General features: G+C 41.3%; 1 protein-coding gene across 1 annotated transcript; it reads right to left on the bottom strand.

Moving 5' to 3' along the window:
• Positions 1-13,766: 13,766 nt before the first annotated feature.
• Positions 13,767-17,810, bottom strand: LOC118627832 (keratin, type I cytoskeletal 18-like). The gene is given in 2 exon segments (XM_036258279.1): positions 13,767-14,613; positions 17,752-17,810. Coding segments are annotated over 2 exon segments (906 nt in total).
• Positions 17,811-18,070: the final 260 nt, after the last annotated feature.

Raw genomic sequence — 18,070 nt, 5'->3', positions numbered from 1 at the left:
TGGCACTGGAACCATGAGCTGGGTGCCTGGTGTGGGATGGGGAACCCTCAGACCTCAGGAAAGACCTTCCCAGCTGAGGTGTCCTCCTGATTTTATCCAACACATGTGGGTGTGGGACCAGCCCCTCTGCCTCCGCCCCTCCTACCAGTCTCCATGTTGCTTCTTCTTTAATTGCATAGTTGTAGGACTTTCACTCAGTTCAATATCAGGTGGTTTTGAATGATGGTTGTTCTGTAGTTTAGTTGTAACTTTGATGTGGTTGTGGGAGGACGCAATACTGCGTTTACCTACCCGCCATCTTGACCGGAAGTCTTCTCCAGAATGTTTATTCATCTATTTCTTTACCCCACTTATGGAAGCATAAATTTTTCTGCCTTCAAGTAGGGGCAACAATAGAGACAAAGATGAAAAGGGGGATCAAATCTTATTGAGGGACCTTTCAAAGGAAAGGAAGACAATGTTAACAATGTTAACTTGAAGTGTACTAAGGTCTAAAACTATTTTTACCAAATGTCCCGGGTGATTCTGATACACACAAAATATTGAGAGCCACTGCCTTAAAAGAGCTAAACCAATTGTTTTCAGAGTGTGGCTCATACCCACCAGCATCATTGCCTGAGAGCTGGTTATAAATGTGGGGAATCAAAACCCACAGCAGAACTACTGGATGAAAATCTGTGGATTAATAAGACCCTCGTGTGATTCATATGGACATTTAATTTTAGAAAAACAGATCTAAACCAATGACTCTTAACCATACTTTCACATTAGAATGACGTGAGGAACTTTAAATATTACTGATACCTGAATCTCAACCTCAGATTCTTATTTAATTTGTATGATGCGGCCTGCATGTGGGAGTTTTAAAAGCTTCCTAGGTAATTATAATAGGCAATAAAGTTTGCAAATCACTGTTCTAAGAAAATTCCAGGTGTTCCTGACACACTAAAGTAATATGGACTCCTTGATAACTTTTAACTAGATCCCCAAAATTTTTAAATGTAATTGAAGAAATTTGAGGTAAATTATAGAGTTTTACAATAAATTAATCTTTTTGCTAATTTACTTCATTTTGTATACATGTGCACATGCTTAGTTTATAATATATATTATAGAAAGAAGCAATAGAATTTAACAATATAGCAAGTTCTTCATGTTATAGAAGTGTTCATATCTCAAATTTGGCAGCTGGTTGTAATTAGTTGAGAAAGCACCTGATATTAGAAGGATTTCCTTAACCAATAAGGTCATGACATTTAAAACAGGATATTGGAAATTTATAAATCAATACTTTCATACAGACCATATCTGAACTGTGTGAATTCAGAGCTAGTATATATAATTAAGTTTGACTTGGTATTCTAATGATGTATTCTAGTGACACTATATATTTTTAAAGTCTTAAAATTAATGACTTTTTATAGCTTTTACATAGACATTAAAAGAAAAGACAATAAATGTCTTGGTGCCGGAAAACTATATGGGTAAAATTGAGTTGAATCAATCAATTTAATATACTATTTCCATCTTCCATATTTAATCATCTATTACCAGTAATATTTAAGATTATGTTGCCACCTGCTGGTGGATGTTTTAAGATTATGATATATTGATGTGATGCTTATTTTAAGTTAAACTACTTTTTTCCACTGGTTTCAATGAAAGTATGTTTCGTATTAAATTTTTTTTATTTATTTTTAAATTAATTAATTTATTTATTTTTGTTACAGATGTTTCTCCTTTTTCCCCCACTGATACCCCCTCCTCCTCTCTCCCCGCCCTGTCCCCCTTTGTTGTCCATGTCCATTGTTCATGCACACATGCATATAAGTTCTGAGGTTTATCTCCCCACCACCACCCCTTCTTCTGGGGATTGTCAGTCTGTACCCCACTTCCACGTCTCTGGGACTACCCCATTCCTCAGACTGTTATGTTCATTATATTCCACAAATAAGTGAGATCATATACTTGTCTTTCTCTGTTTGGCTTGTTTTGCTTAGGATAATACTTTCCAGGTCTCTCCGTGTTGTCTCAGAGGATAAGAGATCTTTCTTCCTTATAGCTGCATAGTACTCCATTGTGTATATGTACCACCACTTTTTTATCCATTCGTCTACTGATGGACAGTTGGGCTGTTTCCAGGTCTTAGCTATTGTAAATAGTGCTGCTATGAACATGGGGGTACATATGTTCTTTCTGATTGGTGTTTCAGGCTTCTTAGGGTATATTCCTAGAAGTGGGATCACTGGGTCAAATGGCAAGTCAATTTTTAATTTTTTGAGGTAACACCATATTGTTTTCCATAGTGGCTGCACCAGTCTGCATTCCCACCAGCAGTGTACTAGAGTCCCCTTTTCTCCACATATTAAATTTTTTAACTAATAAGAAAGAAATAGTGTTCCATCATATAAATCTGGAACATAGTTAAGGTATATTACAAAATATTCTTTGGGAAAATACACAAACTGGAGTTTGTATGGAGTATTCATTTGCATGCAGCATTTGACCCTTGTCGTCCTCGGCTCTAAGACTACAGGATACTTAGCTATGTCACTAAAGCTACAGTTGTCAGCAACCACAGACAGATGTATTCTTTGGCAAAGGTATTGAAGCAGAGGAAGCAGACAAGTCAGGATTCTTGGGAATCATAAAAGTGTACTGCTCACTTGAAAACATCTAGTGGCAGAACAGAAAGAAAGGCAGAGAGAAAGAGAAAGTTATATATATATATATATATATGTATATATATATGGAAATATATATATGGCTTTATAGTAGTGTATATGTTGTTTTGTATACACATATATAAATTCTATGTCTTTCTGCCTTTCTGTTCACATAAAAATGAAAATATGTGTGCATACATATATGAAGGTTAGGACTTGTATAGAAAAAGGTAGATCAACTTCCGGTCAAGATGGCGGCGTAGGTAAACGCAGTATCGCGTCCTTCCACAACCACATCAAAGTTACAACTAAACTACAGAACAGCCATCATTCAAAACGGCCTGAAATCAAGCTGAATGGAAGTCCTACGACTACGGAATTAAAGCAGTAGCCACATCCAGACTGGTAGAGGGGCGGAGGGGATGGGCTGGTCCCACACCCAAGTGTGGCGGATAAAAATCAGGAGGGTACCTCGGCTGGGAAGGTCCTCCTTGAGGACTGAGGGGGTCCCCGTCCCACACCAGGTACCCCGCTCAGGGTTCCAGTGCCAGGAAGAGAGGTCCCCATAACTTCTGGCTGGAAAAACCAGCAGGAACTGAGGCTCAGGGAAACTGAGGCTCAGGGAAGCTGACGCAGCTGGAGCCCCAGGCAGCTCCTTAAAGAGCCCATGCACAGACTTATTGGACTCACTCCCTCTAAGCTTGGAGGGGAGGCAGCTCGAGGGGCACCAGAGACACACAGGGAAGAACTGAGTTGTTTGGCACTGAAGCGAGGGCTGGAGAGGGGGCTTTCTCAGGGACAAACGTGCTGTCAGAGGCCTTTGTTCCTTGGTGAGCCCTTCCCTGGGGCAGCAGACAGCCGCCATATCTGGGACTCCAGCAACCTGGCTCACACAGGTAGCCCCACCCTGGTGATTCCCTGAGGCCCCGCCCCACCCAACTTTCAGGCCCACCCAAGTTGTTGCCACTTGCTTAACCATAGGATTGGGCTGTCTTGGATCCTGCTTCAGGTTTTTCCTAAATTCTTTCAAACAAGCAGCATCTGGTCTCAGCTAGCCCCATATTTCTTGTTAAGTAATACACAGAAACAAACACAGGGAGGCAGCCAAAATGAGGAGACAAAGAAACAGGTTCCAAATGAAAGAACAGAACAAAACCCCAAGAAAAGAACTAAGCAAAATGGAGATAAGCAACCTAAAAGATGCTGAGTTCAAAATACTGCTAATAAGGATGCTCAATGAACTCAGTGAGAACCTCAGTGAACTTAGTGAGGGCCTCAAGAGCATAAACAAGGACCAGTCAGAAATGATGGAGGCACTAATTGAAATGAAGGAGGCATTAACTGAAATAAAGAATAATTTACACAGATTCAATAGTAGAGTAGGTAAAGCCAAGAAGCAAACCATCGATTTGGAATATAAGGAAGCAAAAAACGCCCAATCAGAACAGCAAAAAGAAAAAAGAATCCAAAATAATGAGGATAGTGTAAGGAGCCTCTGGGACAACTTCAAGCGTGCCAACATTCGCACCTTGGTGGTGCCAGAAGGAGAAGAGCGAGAACAAGAAATTGAAAACCTGTGTGAAACAATAATGGCAGAAAACTTTCCTAACTTGGTGAAGGAAACAAATATACAAGTCCAGGAAGCACAGAGAGTCCCAAACAAGATGAATCCCAAGAGGCCCACACCAAGACACATCATCATCAAGACAAAGAGAGAATCTTAAAAGCAGCAAGAGAAAGGCAGCTAGTTACCTACAAGGGAGTTCCCATAAGGCTGTCAGCTGATTTCTCAAAAGAAACTTTGCAGGCCAGAAGGGAGTGGCAAGAAATATTCAGAGTGATGAAAAGCAAGAACCTACAACCAAGATTACTCTATCCTGCAAAGCTGTCATTTGGAATCGATGGACATATAAAAACTTTCCCAGACAAGAAAAAGTTAAAGGAGTTCATCACCACCAAACTGTTGTTATATGAAATGATGAAAGGTCTTTTTGAAGAAAAAGATAAAATATATGAACAAACAAAATGGCAATGAATACATATCTATCGACAATGGAATCTACAAACAAAATGATCAGGCATAACAGAAACATTCTCATAGATACAGAGAACATTTTGTTGGTTGCCAGATGGGAGGAGGGTTGGGGGAATGGGTGAAAAAAGTGAAGGGATTAAGAAGTACAAATTTGTTGCTAGACTGACAAACCTCAAAGGGAAGGGGGTTGGGGGGTGGGAAGAAATAAACCAAAGAACTTATATGCATAACCAATGGACATAGACAATAGTGTGGGAAAAGGCGGGAGGGGGGCAGGAGTGGGGAGGAGGGGGTCAATGGGGGAAAAATGAGGAACATCTGTAATACATTCTACATTCAACAATAAAGATTTAAAAATTATATATATATATATATATATATATAGAGAGAGAGAGAGAGAGAGAGAGAGAGAGATCATTATAGCCCTCTGGATGTGGTTGGATTCCTATTCCTAAGGAAATAATCATGTGGAACCCATAGAAGGGGCTGACATGTGTCCCAGCTTTCAAAAAGTAGTACCACCCTCTTAGAATTCTGACAAGGCACTTACAGCATTGCTACTGCTCTAAAGACACTCACACAGACTACATCACAGATTAGATGCCACCAGTATAACTTTATGAACCGTTTATTATCTTTAGAAATAAAACATGGGCAGCTACTAGTGTTTTGGGCCAATTTTTAGGTATATGTTCAGTGATGAAGTTCACATGTATTGATTGATACAAATTGGGATACTTAATATTTATAAGTATTAATGTAAGTTACATAAAGACAAAGCCTAAATAAACTTTGAGCCGAGAATACTGTTATTTAATAAATTATGAATTAGGTTTTATTTTTATGTTTATAGTAACCCTTGTTATCCCAAGAAGAGAGCCTACATGTGTGATCAAACTGCAATGATCTTTATTGCAATGATCTTTATACCCTGCCCTATTCAGTCAATGGGTGTGAGTTTCCCCAACAAATGAGTGACCTTGGGTGAGGAATGACCCAAGGTGTGACTTGAGAGATCACAAATGCAAACTCTGAAGGAGCTGGTGAAGCTTTCTGTGTCCAGCACTCCCCACAACTGGCCTGTAAATCCTTACATAGTGATGGGGGGGCGCACATCTCTATGTCTACCACATGGTGGCAGTAGAGGAAGAACTGAACTGAGATTATGAAAGGAAAATTTATCTGCCAAGATAATTGAAGGATTATTTCTACCTGAAGTTGGCAAAATATGGGAAATGTGTATAAGATTGGACTGAAAAATGTGAAGCTGCTAGACCATGCAAGTACTAATTTTTATCTCAAGGTTTATGTAGTGATGTGGGTATAATTACCAGATTATGAATTCAACTAAAGAAAGCCAAAGCAAGTAGCTGCTGCTTTCTTTTTTCTCAGCTAATTGATAGAAATTTAAACTCCAAGGTGGCCCCATCTAACTTCTGGCTTCTTTATTGTAAACAAGAATTTTTTTTCAATTAAGGACTTCACAGGATAAAAATTCTGAGTGGATTTATAACAGAAATTAGATGATCACTATCTGTCCTCAATTATATTCTATTAGAGAATTCAGAAGGCACATTGTCTCCATCAGTACATAGGGGAGAAATTTGCCAGCATTTTAAAAGTACTAGATGAGTGATTCTCTGTAGATCAGATATGCTGGTGGAAGATGTTTAAAATTAAATGGCCTCCAGATCCCATGTTTGAATAGGAGTCTCCCACACAGGCCTCTGTCCCTGCCCACAGCTCGAGGAATGGCCTCTCTGCAGAGGTTCCGGCCTGGAGAGAGAGAATCAGTGCAGCGGGGAATCTGGCAGCTCACAGAAGCCATAATTGACCACCAGTCCACCACCCAAAATAAACCATCGCCTTAGAACAGTAGGCAGATATGACACAGGGTCATAAAGGAATTCTCCCTCCAGACCAAAGGGAATGGACACCCAGGAGAAGGGGGTTCATGCAGAACCACTGTAATGGAAACCCAGGAAGAAAAACAAAGAAGGACAGAAAGAAAGAGGAACCAGAGGAGGCCTAAGAATAACTGGAGATCAGAACTCTTTTTGCAATCTCATCCCCACTACAATAACAGAATATTACTCAATACAACAAGGGACAGGCTTCAGAGCTCACAAATTTTAGTGCTTTGTTCTTTTGAAGTACTGAATTGAGGAAATGAGACACGTGCCAACCATCAGGGAGAAACAGGGATTCTGACTTCAATTAAACAAGGCTTAAAAGTCCCAGGGAAGCTTTTGAAATTGAGAATCAATGGCTAAGAACAGCTATTATCAAAAAGACAACAAATGCTGGAGAGGATGTGGAGAAGAGGGGAACCCTCTTTTTTGGTGGGAATGTAAATTGGTACAGTTACTATGAAAAACAGTATGGACGTTCCTCAAACAATATATTGGAAGGAAATGAAATCACTATCCAGATCTGCACTCACATGTCTGTTGCAGCAACCTAAGTGTTCATAAACAGATGAGTGGATAAAGAAATTATGGTGTGTGTGTGTGTGTGTGTGTGTGTACACATAGTGGAATATTATTCAGCCATAAAAAAAAATAAAAGAAATCCTGCCATTTGCAGGATGAATCTTGAGGAGATTCTGCTTGAGTGAAATAAGTCAAATGCAAATACTGCATGATCTCATTTATATATGGAATCTAAAAACAAGGTCAAATTCAAAGAACAGATTATAGATCGGTAGTTACCAGGGGCTGAGAATAAGAAGTTGATCAAAGGGTACAAACTTCTAGTTATAAGAGGAATAAGTTCCGGGGATCTAATACACAGCATGGTGACTACACTTAACAGTGTATTATATACTTGAAAGTTGCTGAAAGAGTAGATAGATCTTAAATGTTCTCACCACCACAAAATACAAAGGTAATTTATATGAGCTGAAGGATGCTTTAACTAAGATATCCCAGAAGAAACTGAAGAAACAAAAACTAATGGCCCAGGAGTAAATTCAGCATAAACTAAAGACTAATAAAAGTTAAAGCAAGCCCTGGCCAGTTTGGCTCAGCGGTTAGAGTGTCGGCCTGCGGTCCGGAGAGACCCGGGTTCGGTTCCCGCTAAGGGCACGTACTTCCGTTGCAGTTTATCCCCGGCCCTGGTTGGTCGTGCGGGTGGCAGCCACTCGATGTGTCCCTTCACGTCGATGTTTCTCTCTCTCTCTCTCCTTCCTCTCTCTCCCTCCCACTCTATCTGTACAAAAAAAAATGGAAAAATATCCTTGGGTGAGGATAAAAAAAAAAAAAAAAGTTAAAGCAAAAAAATAATTAAATAATAAATAAAAGTCAAACCCAAGATTTCCGGTCAAGATGGCAGCGTAAGTAAACGCAGTATCACCTCCTCCTACAACCACATCAAAATTATAACTAAACTAAAGAACAGTCATCCTTCAGAACTGCCTAAAATCGAGCTAAATGGAACTTCTGCAACTACAAAATTAAAGCAGCTGCCACATTGAGACAGGTAGGAGGAGTGGAGGTGTGGACACACTGACGGACTGGTCCCACACCCACGTGTGGCAGATAAAAATCAAGAGGACACCTCAGCTATGATGGTCCTCCCTGAGCAGTGAGGGGTCCCCATCCCACACCAGGTGCCCAGCTCAGGATTCCAGTGCCAGGAAGAAAAGTCCCCATAACTTCTGGCTGGAAAAACCAGCAGGAACTGAGGCTGAGGGAGGCTAAGGCAGCTGGAGCCCCAGGCAACTCCTCTTAAAGGGCCCGCACATGGACTTACTCAGACTTGCGTCCTCTAAGCTCAGAGGGGAGGCAGCTTGAAAGGCACCAGAGACATACAGGGAAGAACTGAGTTGTTTGACCTCGGGATGAGACCTGGAGAGGTGGCTTTCTCCTGGACAGACGTGCTGGCAGAGGCTGATGTTCCTTTGGTGAGCCCTTCCCTGGGCAGCAGACAGCCAACCTATCTGGAACTCCAGCAACTTGGCTCACACTGTTTGCCCCCCCCCCCCCCAGGTGATTCCCTGAGGCCCTGCCCTACCCAAGCTGTTTCCAAAGGATTTACCATAGGATTGGCCTGTCTTGGATCTGCTTCAGAGTTTCATAAAGTCTCTCAAACAAGCAGCCAGGCCTGGCACTAGAAGCAGCCAGCCTTGGTTCACAATTTGGCTTTCCCTGGGATCCTCCTAACCCAGCACAAGAAGCAGCCATCGGCATATCACTTTGTAGCTTATGCCGGGTGCCCCCGGATAGAACACAGGCAGTGGTTGACCTTGCCCCAGAGCCAGGATACCCAGTGGACAGCTTAAGACCACATCAAAACATCACCACCCATCCACCTCCACAAGTGACACACTCAATGAGTGGACTCAGTGGGAACCAGAGCCCTGATGAAGTAAGTCTTGCTCTGTGTGGTTGACCCCTATGCAGTTGATCTTCCAAGGTAGTCAGAGGCCAGTGGTCAGTGGGCACAGCCAGCTCTTGAAGCTGATCAGCCTAAGTAAATCACTCTCATTGACGTGCCAACAGTAATCAAGACTCAATTACAACAGAAGGATGTACAGCCCACACTAGGGGTGCACCTCAAGGGCCCAGCTGTGATAAGGGAGGGTGTGCTACTGGATCCTTCAGGACACCTACAACAATAGACCACCCTATGAAGTCTAGGAGACATAGCAACTCTACCTAATACATAGAAATAATCACAAAGCAGTCAAAATAAGGAGACAAAGAAACAAGTCCAAAATGAAAGAAAAGAACAAAACTTCAGAAAAGGAATTAAGCAAAATGAAGATAAGCAATCAATCAGATGCAGAGTTCAAAACACTGGTTGTAAGGTTGCTCAAGATACTTGGTGAGACCTTCAAGGAACTTAAGACCTCCAAGGAACTTAGTGAGAACATCAACAACATCAAAAAGGACCAGTCAGAAATTTAGGATGCACTAACTGAAATAAAGAATAATTTACAGGGAATCAATAGTAGAGTAGGTAAAGCCAAGAAGCAAACCATCGACTTAGAATATAAGGAAGCAAAAAACACCCAATCAGAACAGCAAAAAAAACAAAAAAAAGTATCCAAAAAAATGATAGTATACGGAGCCTCTAGGACAACTTCAAGCATGTCAACATTCACATCACAGGGGTGCCGGAAGGAGAAGAGAGAGAACAAGAAATTGAAAACCTGTTTGAAACAATAATGACAGAAAAATTCTCTAATATTGTAAAGGAAATAAACATACAAGTCCAGGAAGCACCGAGAGTCCCAAACAGGATGAACCCAAAGAGGTCCACACCAAGACACATCATCAAAATGCCAAAGGTTAGATATACAGAATCTTAAAAGCAGCAAGAGAAAAGCAGTTTGTAACCTACAAAGGAGCTCCCATAAGACTGTCAGCTGATTTCTCAAAAGAAATTTTGCAGACCAGAAAGGAGTGGCAAGAAATATTCAAGATAAAGAAAAGTAATGACCTACAACCAAGATTACTCTCTCCTGCAAAGCTATCATTTAGAATCGATGGACATATCAAGAGTTTCCCAGACAAGAAAAAGCTAAAGGAGTTCATCACCCCCAAACCAGTATTATATGAAATATTGAAAGGTCTTCTAGAAAGAGAACAAAAATATGAACAATAAAATGGTGATTGATACATATCTATCAACAACTGAATCTACAAACAAAATGAGTAAGCAGAACAGAAACAGACTCCTAGATATAGAGAACTTTTTGTTGCTTGCTAGATGAGCAGGGATTGGGAGGATGGGTGAAAAAGATGAAGGAATTAAGAAGTACAAATTGGTTGTTAGACTGATGAACCTCAAAGGGAAGGGGGGAGGGAGGGTGGGATGAAATAAACCAAAGAACTTTTATGTATATCTGCATAACCAATGGATACCGACAATAGTGTAGGGAAGGCAGGAGGGGGGTGGGATTGGGAAGGAAGGAGTCAATGGGGGAAAATGAGGGGACATCTGTAATACATTTAACACTTAAGATGAGTTTTAAAAAAATTTCAAGTAGAAAACCAAAAAATAATAATAACAGTCAAATCTATTTAAAAAGCTACCAGAATGAATATATGAGTTTATCAAAGTTACAGAATATAAGAACATACAAAAATCAATGTTAGAATGGTAAAAGAAATTATGGTAGATCCAGCCATGGAGTACTACTCAGCAAAAAAGATTAAAAAACAACTGGTACACACAACAATTTGGATGAAACTCAAGGAAATTATGCTGAGTTCAAAAAGCCAACCTCAAAAGAATACATATGATTTAATGAATATAACATTCATTAAATAATGTAATTATAGATATGGAAAGTAGACCAGTGGTTGAAGGTAGGGGAGAGAGAGAGAGAGAGAGAGAGAGAGAGAGAGAGAGAGAGAGGAGAGAGAGAATCTGCTTCAATGAGTACAGTCAGTAAACCTATATCAGTGTTTGATTTGAGGCCACAGTCTTCCTGGGCAGCTCCAGCCAGTGACTAATCATGGGGAGATAATAAGGCCTGGCCATTTCTGCCCCACACCGAACACCTAATGGAGAATCTTTGCTCTGGAGGTTCCTAAGGGGGTAGCCAAGTCTTTCTCAAACTTGTACCACAAGCTGAGGCTCTTCATATTTAACCTTTCTCCTTTTCCCTTTCACAGATGGCAGACCTTATCACATTCCCATTCCTTTTCTTTTCTTTTTTTTCTTTTAATCCTCACCCAAGGATATTTTTCTATTTATCTTCAGATAGAAAGGGAGGGAGGAGGAGAGAGAGAAACATCAATGTGAGAGAGACACGCCGACTGGCTGCCTTCCACACAACCCCGACCAGGGCCCAGGACAAACTACAACCAAGATACATGCCCTTGACCGGAATCGAACCCACAACTCATTGGTCCATGGGCCAATGCTCTAACCGCTGAGCCAAACCAGCCAGAGCCCATTCCCTTTCTATCCCTATTCTGCTCCCACTTCCTTTACCTTTCACAAGTATTCCCCCAACTAATCTACTACAGAGGACCCTTTTCAGAGGTGACAAACGAGAACTATCGCTCATCAAATGGCAAAAAAAAAAAAAAAAAGACTTTGTTCAATAATAGAACCACAGCCCTGGCCAATTTTTCTCAGTGGTTAGAGCTTTGGCCTGCGGTCCAGAGAGACCCGGGTTCGGTTCCTGCTAAGGGCACGTATCTCAGTTGCAGTTTGTCCCTGGCCCTGGTTGGCCGTGCGGGTGGCAGTCACTCAATGTGTCCCTTTCATACCGATATTTTTTTTTTCTCGCTCACTCTCTCTTCCTCTCTCTCCTTCCCACTCTGTCTGAACAAAAAAATGAAAAAATGTCCTCAGGTGAGGATAAAAAAAAATAATAACAAAACCACAGGTCACTGTATAACTATTAACTTATGTGGTGACTTATAGAGAAAAGTATCCAGATATAACAGATAAGTACATGTCCAATTTGTCATTGTGTTGTGTGCCCTAATGCCTATAGATGATGTTTTTGTGCATGGAGGGCAATAATCAAAGTAAAGAATACTAAGCAAACAAATCAGTGTCGGTTGGGATGACTTGGTGGGCTTAAATGCCTACTATTCATAGCCTATTTGCCAAGACCATCTAGAGAAGCTGTCGGAATACTCAAACTATATTTTGGATCATTGCTATTCATATAGTATTATTCTGCAGAACTCAACATTTTGGCATTCAATTATATTTTCAAAACTACCCAAGCCATAACTACTATGTGGCAACAATACATTGGGTGAATAAACTAACATTGGTCAAAACACCTTATAAGAGCTCTGGGTGAAAATGGCAAAGGTTTGGGAGTCCTAGAATGAGCCAAAATTGTCTTTAAAAAGAAGAAACATACTGAGAAAAAAAAAATGTAGGCTGTTTAGCAGAGATATTACTTCAGGAGAAAGAGAAAGAATGATGAGCAGTCTAGACAGAGTGCGCAGCCTTGGAGAATGAGAAAGACTCGAGATAGCTAGATAGACTGCTGAGGATCACACTGCCCTGAAATGAACCAGTAAACATGTTCCTTCACAACATATTTAAGGAAATAGTTTAAGGTAAATGGCCTAGGATTTTGGCAATCAAAGTGCAAGGAATAAACTTAGAGACTTGTGGTCCCTCTAGTCTATAGGAATTCATGACAGAATAATTTGCATATACCCTTTCTAATTGCAGAAACAAAAACTAGATATGCCCAATTTTGCAGTTAGAACAGGAAGACTTTTTTAAAATATTTTTTCTTTATTGGTTTTTAGGGGGAGAGAGAGAGAGAGATGGAAACATCAATGAGAGAGAACATCAATTGGCCGCCTCCTGCATGCCGCCCACTGGGGATTGGGCTCACAACCTGGGCATGTACCCTGACCAGGAATTGAACCAGCGACCTCTTGGTGCATGGGTCAATGCTCAACCACTGAGCCACACCGGCTGGGCAGAACAGGAAGCCTATTAAACTTGACTAGGATTTTAACATTTAGAAAAAAAAAAAAATGACCCATGTCAGCATAACCTTTAATATGAAGCATAGCATATGTCTATGCCCACAAGATTTGTAATTCAGAATTATAATAAGACTTAGCCCTTGATTTAGTCTCCAATCCATGACAACATTTAGTAAAAGGGCAAAGGACACTTTTAGTAAGAAAATACTAGTGTAATCATAATGAATTAATTCTGTAATTATTTATTCTAACTCATAATGTCAGTACTATTTGGTTGTAATTAGAAAGATTAATTTGATTTTTAACAAAGCCTAAGGTACTACTAATATCAACAATGAAATGTACTGAGAGATTCAATTAAAGACGTCTATAATGTGTTCTTCCATTTGAACCTGATTTTTCCAAATCAGGTTCCTCTCTGTAATCCTCCAAAAATTCATGAAAACTGAGAACACTAGTTTAAAAAAATTGTCAGAATCAACTGTTGAAGAATTTTAGAAATTAATCAAAGGCTTACAACAATCTGGGAATAATTCACTCAAGAAAAACTGCTGAAACTTTGTGAGAATTGTGAGCTTGTGGTTTTATAATTTGATCTATTCCTGCTTCTCTTCTCCAAATCAGTAATAGCTTTGAAAACTAATAACCTGGAATCACAGTGAAAATCACCATCCTAGAACACTCAGAAAGAGTAGAATGGGCCTGGATGTCCACTATGATCTTGCTGAGGTCCTGAGATTTGGGGACATCTAACTCCACAGTCAACCTAGAGTTGACTATCTGGTTTTGTAGACCATTTACTTCCTCCTCAAGGTTCTTCATGAAGAGCAGCTGCTCCTTGAGAGGTTCCATCTCTGACTCCAGCTGCAGCTGAGTAATATTGATGTCATCAATGACCTTTCCAAGCCCAATTATGTCACTGTCCACAAACTGGTACATGGCCAGCTCCATCTCATATTTGACTCTGAAGTCATCAGCAGCAAGACAGGTATCATCAATCTGCAGAACAATGTGGGCATTGTCCACAGAACTTGCAAAGATGTGAGCCCTCAGGTCTTCAAGGTTCTTGAAGTAATGGCCCCAGTCTCTGACCTGGGGTCACTTCTTCTCCAGGTGTTCCCAGATTTTGCTCTTTAGTCTCCAATTATCAGCCTCCAGGCTCTTCACCCTCTCCAGATAAGAGGCCAGGTGGTCATTTAGACATTGCATAGTCTCCCTCTTGTCCTGAATGCTGCCTCTGCCCACCAGACACCCAGCCATCCCCCGAGCAAGTTTCTCCAGGCCCCTATCCACCCTGCATACTGGTGGAGTGGGACATGGAAATCCAGTATCTTGAATGCCCAGCTCACTGCTGACCAGCCACGTCAGGTGGGTGGGCAACTGCACAGAGCCCAGGGTCCAGTAGTTGATGGAGAAGCTAGAGCAGGTGCTAAAACTCTTGATGTTTGGAGAGAAAGGTGAGAGGCCAAGACTCAGGTTCAAATCACTGAAAATTTTAATTAAGAAGCCCAACAACAGATTTGAGGAGGTAGAAGAGAGAAATCAGCAAACTTGAATATAAGTCACTTGAGATTACCTAGACTGGGAAAAGAAAGAAGGAAATGAGAGGGGAGGGGAGGGGAGGGGAGGGGAGGGGAGGGGAGGGGAGGGGAGGGAAGGGGAGGGGAGGGGAGGGGAGAGGAGGGGAGGGGAGGGGAGGGGAGGGGAGGGGAGGGGAGGGGAGGGGAGGGGAGGGGAAGGAAAAAGGCAGGCAGAAAGAAAGAAAGAGAGAAAGAGAGGAAGGAAGGAAGGAAGGAAGGAAGGAAGGAAGGAAGGAAGGAAGGAAGGAAGGAAGGAAGGAAGGAAGGGAAGGGAAGAAGAAAAATGAGTCCGGCTGGTATGGCTCAATGGTTGAGCATCAACCCATGCATCAAGAGATCACCAGTTTGCTTCCTGGTCAGGACACATGCCGGGGTTGTGGGCCCAATCCCCAGCGGGGAACATGCAGGAGGAGGCCAATCGATGTTCTCTCTCATCGATGTTTCTATCTCTCTCCCTCTCCCTTCCTCTCTCTCTAATATCAATAAAGGGGGAAAAAAAATTTTTAAAGAAAGAAAAAGAGCCTCAGAGTCCTTTGGGACACTATCAGCTGTACAAACATATGCATAATGGGAGTCCAAGAAGGAAAGGAGAGAGAGAAAGGAACATTAAAAAAAAAAATCTGAATAGCCCTGGCTGGTTTGGCTCAGCACTTTGAGCGTTGGCCCGCTGACCAAAGAGTCTCGGGTTTGATTCCAGTCAAGGGCACGTACCTCAGTTGCAGTTTGGTCCCCGGCCCTGGTCAGGTCATGCAGGAGGCAACCAGTCAATGTGTCTCTCTCATTGATGTTTCTCCCACTCTCCCTCCCACTTTGTCTGAAAATAAATGGAAAAATACCCTCAGGTAAGGATTTTAAAAAAGAAAGAAAAGTCTAAAGAGGCCTGGCCAGTGTGGCTCAGTTGGTTGGAGTATCGTCCCTATACACTGAAAGGTTGTAGGTTCAATTTCTGGTCAGGGTGAGTACAGGAGGCAACAGATCAATGTTTCTCTCTCACATCAATGTCTCTCTCTCTCCCTCTCTCTCTCAAATCGATAAGCATGTCTGCCAGTGAGGATTTTTTAAAAATTCTGAAGAAATAATGATCAAAAACTTTCTAAATTTGCCCTGGCCGGTTTGGCTCAGCAGTTAGAGCATCAGCCTGCGGTCCTGAGAGACCCGGGTTCAGTTCCCGCTAAGGGCATGTACCTTGGTTGCAGTTTGTCCCCGGCCCTGGTCGGTCGTGCGGGTGGCGGCCACTCGATGTGTCCCTTTCACATCGATGTTTCTCTCTCTCTCTCTCTCTCTCTCTCTCTCTCTCTCTCTCTTCCTCTCTCTCCCTCCCACTCTACCTGAACAAAAAATGTCCTCGGGTGAGGATAAAACAACAACAACAACAAAAAATAATAAAAAAAAACTTTCTAAATTTGAGGAAAATTATTAATCTACATATCCAAGAAGCTCAAGAAATGTCAAATAAGATATACTCAAAGATGGGATAAAAATATTCTAAAATCTATTGTGGTGATGGTTACAGAACTCTGAATACTAAATTCCATTGAATTGTACTCTTTGTTTATTTTTATTTTTTTATTTTTTTTATCCTCACTGGAGGATATTTTTTCCATTTTTTGTTCAGATAGAGTGAAAGGGAGAGAAAGGGAGAGAGAGAGAGAGAGAGAGAGAGAGAAACATTGACATGAAAGGGACACATCTAGTGGTTGCCACCCGCACAACCCAACTAGGGCCGGGTACAAACTGCAACTGAGGTACATGCCCTTAGTGGGAACCAAACCCAGGTCTCTCTGGACTGCAGGCCGATGCTCTAACCACTGAGCAAAAACTGGTCAGGGCGAATTGTACTCTTTAAAGGTGTGAATTGTGTAGTACGTGAATTATAAAATTTTTTTAAAAGAAGGGAATGAGCCCTGGTGGGTTTGGCTCTGTGATTAGAGCATCAGCCGGTGGACCAAAGGGTGTGGGTTCAATATCTGGTCAAGGGCACATACCTGAATTGCAGGATTGATCCTAGGCCCCAGTCAGGGTCATGTGGGAGCCAACTAATTAATGTGTCTCTCTCACACTGATGATTCTCTCTCTCTTTCCTTCCCTCCCTTCCACTCTATCTAAAAATCAATGGAAAAATACCCCCAGGTGAGGATTAACAACGACAACAACAAAAGAAGGGAATGAGATACTGATACATGCTACAATGTGGAAGAAAGTTGAAGACATTTCACTAAGTACAAGAAGCCAGTCACAAAAAGTAATATAGTGTATATCTATCCATATAAAGTGTTCATAAAAGGCAGTTCTATAGAGACAGAAAGTAGATTTGTGGTTGCAGGAGCTGGAGACTCCAGAAAGGCTGCTAATGGGTGTGGGATTTCTTTTGGGGATAATGAAATTTTTCTGCAATTACATAGTGGTAATGGTTATACAATCTCGTGAATACACTAAAAATTACTGTATACTTTTAAAGGATGACTTTCATCATTTGTAAGCTATATCTCAATTCTTTAAAAAAAAAAAAATCCCCTCTCCCCCCACACCAAATTCTCAGTGGTGGAAGGAGATAACACTATTGTTAAACTTATACATGATTAAGAGCATTCCTGTGCTGGAAATTTAGTAAAATGAAATGTTTAAAATAAAACCTATTTAAACAGTACTTACTAAAAGATAGTTATTACTTTGGGGAAAAAAATGTTCTTTTTCTTTGTCTGTTCTATAAATAGCCAAAATTTTGGGGGGGGGGGGGAATGCAATACAAATTTAAAAGGCATGACCTATTGTCAGAGGGAGATGGTATAGGATAGTTATCTTACAGCTGGACCTGGACAACTATATGCTCATCTCTGGGAATGTCTGGGATTCTGGCTCTTAGCCAAGATAAGGGCAGTGAGCTAATGATTTACGATATGCTGTTTAAAGGTCAAGCTCTCCTGGTGTCAGCCAGGACCAGATTGTTTATTGATGACTTATACCCAGTGTAACCAGTTGAACTGCCTGATTTGGCTGTGTGACCAAGAGAGACATAAAAGACCCTGATGGGAACTTTTAAGTACCTGTCCCAAGACAAAGATCTATCATCACCTAAGTCTTGGCAATTCAAGACAAAGTACATCCTTCTACAAATAAGCAAGACACTGGGGAGCTACACTGGAAAGTTTCTTGAGACCCAGATGCTTGCTTGCACTCTCCTTCTCCTGCTGTGCTATATCCTTTTCCTTTATTGATCATGCTTTGTGAAGCCTCATAAGTCTTTTAATTATCCAGTCGAATGCACTCTTTGTCCTAGTAATGCATTCCATACTGCAAACCTTTTTTTAATAAAAGGTGAAAGCGGAGAAGCCTCAGAAATGCTATTCCAATGGGGCTCTCAAA

This window comes from Molossus molossus, unplaced genomic scaffold, assembly GCF_014108415.1.
Source record: "Molossus molossus isolate mMolMol1 unplaced genomic scaffold, mMolMol1.p scaffold_m16_p_13, whole genome shotgun sequence".
Lineage (NCBI taxonomy): Eukaryota > Metazoa > Chordata > Mammalia > Chiroptera > Molossidae > Molossus > Molossus molossus.
Note: the sequence above shows the minus strand (reverse complement) of the source record. Positions and strands in the feature narration are given on the sequence as shown.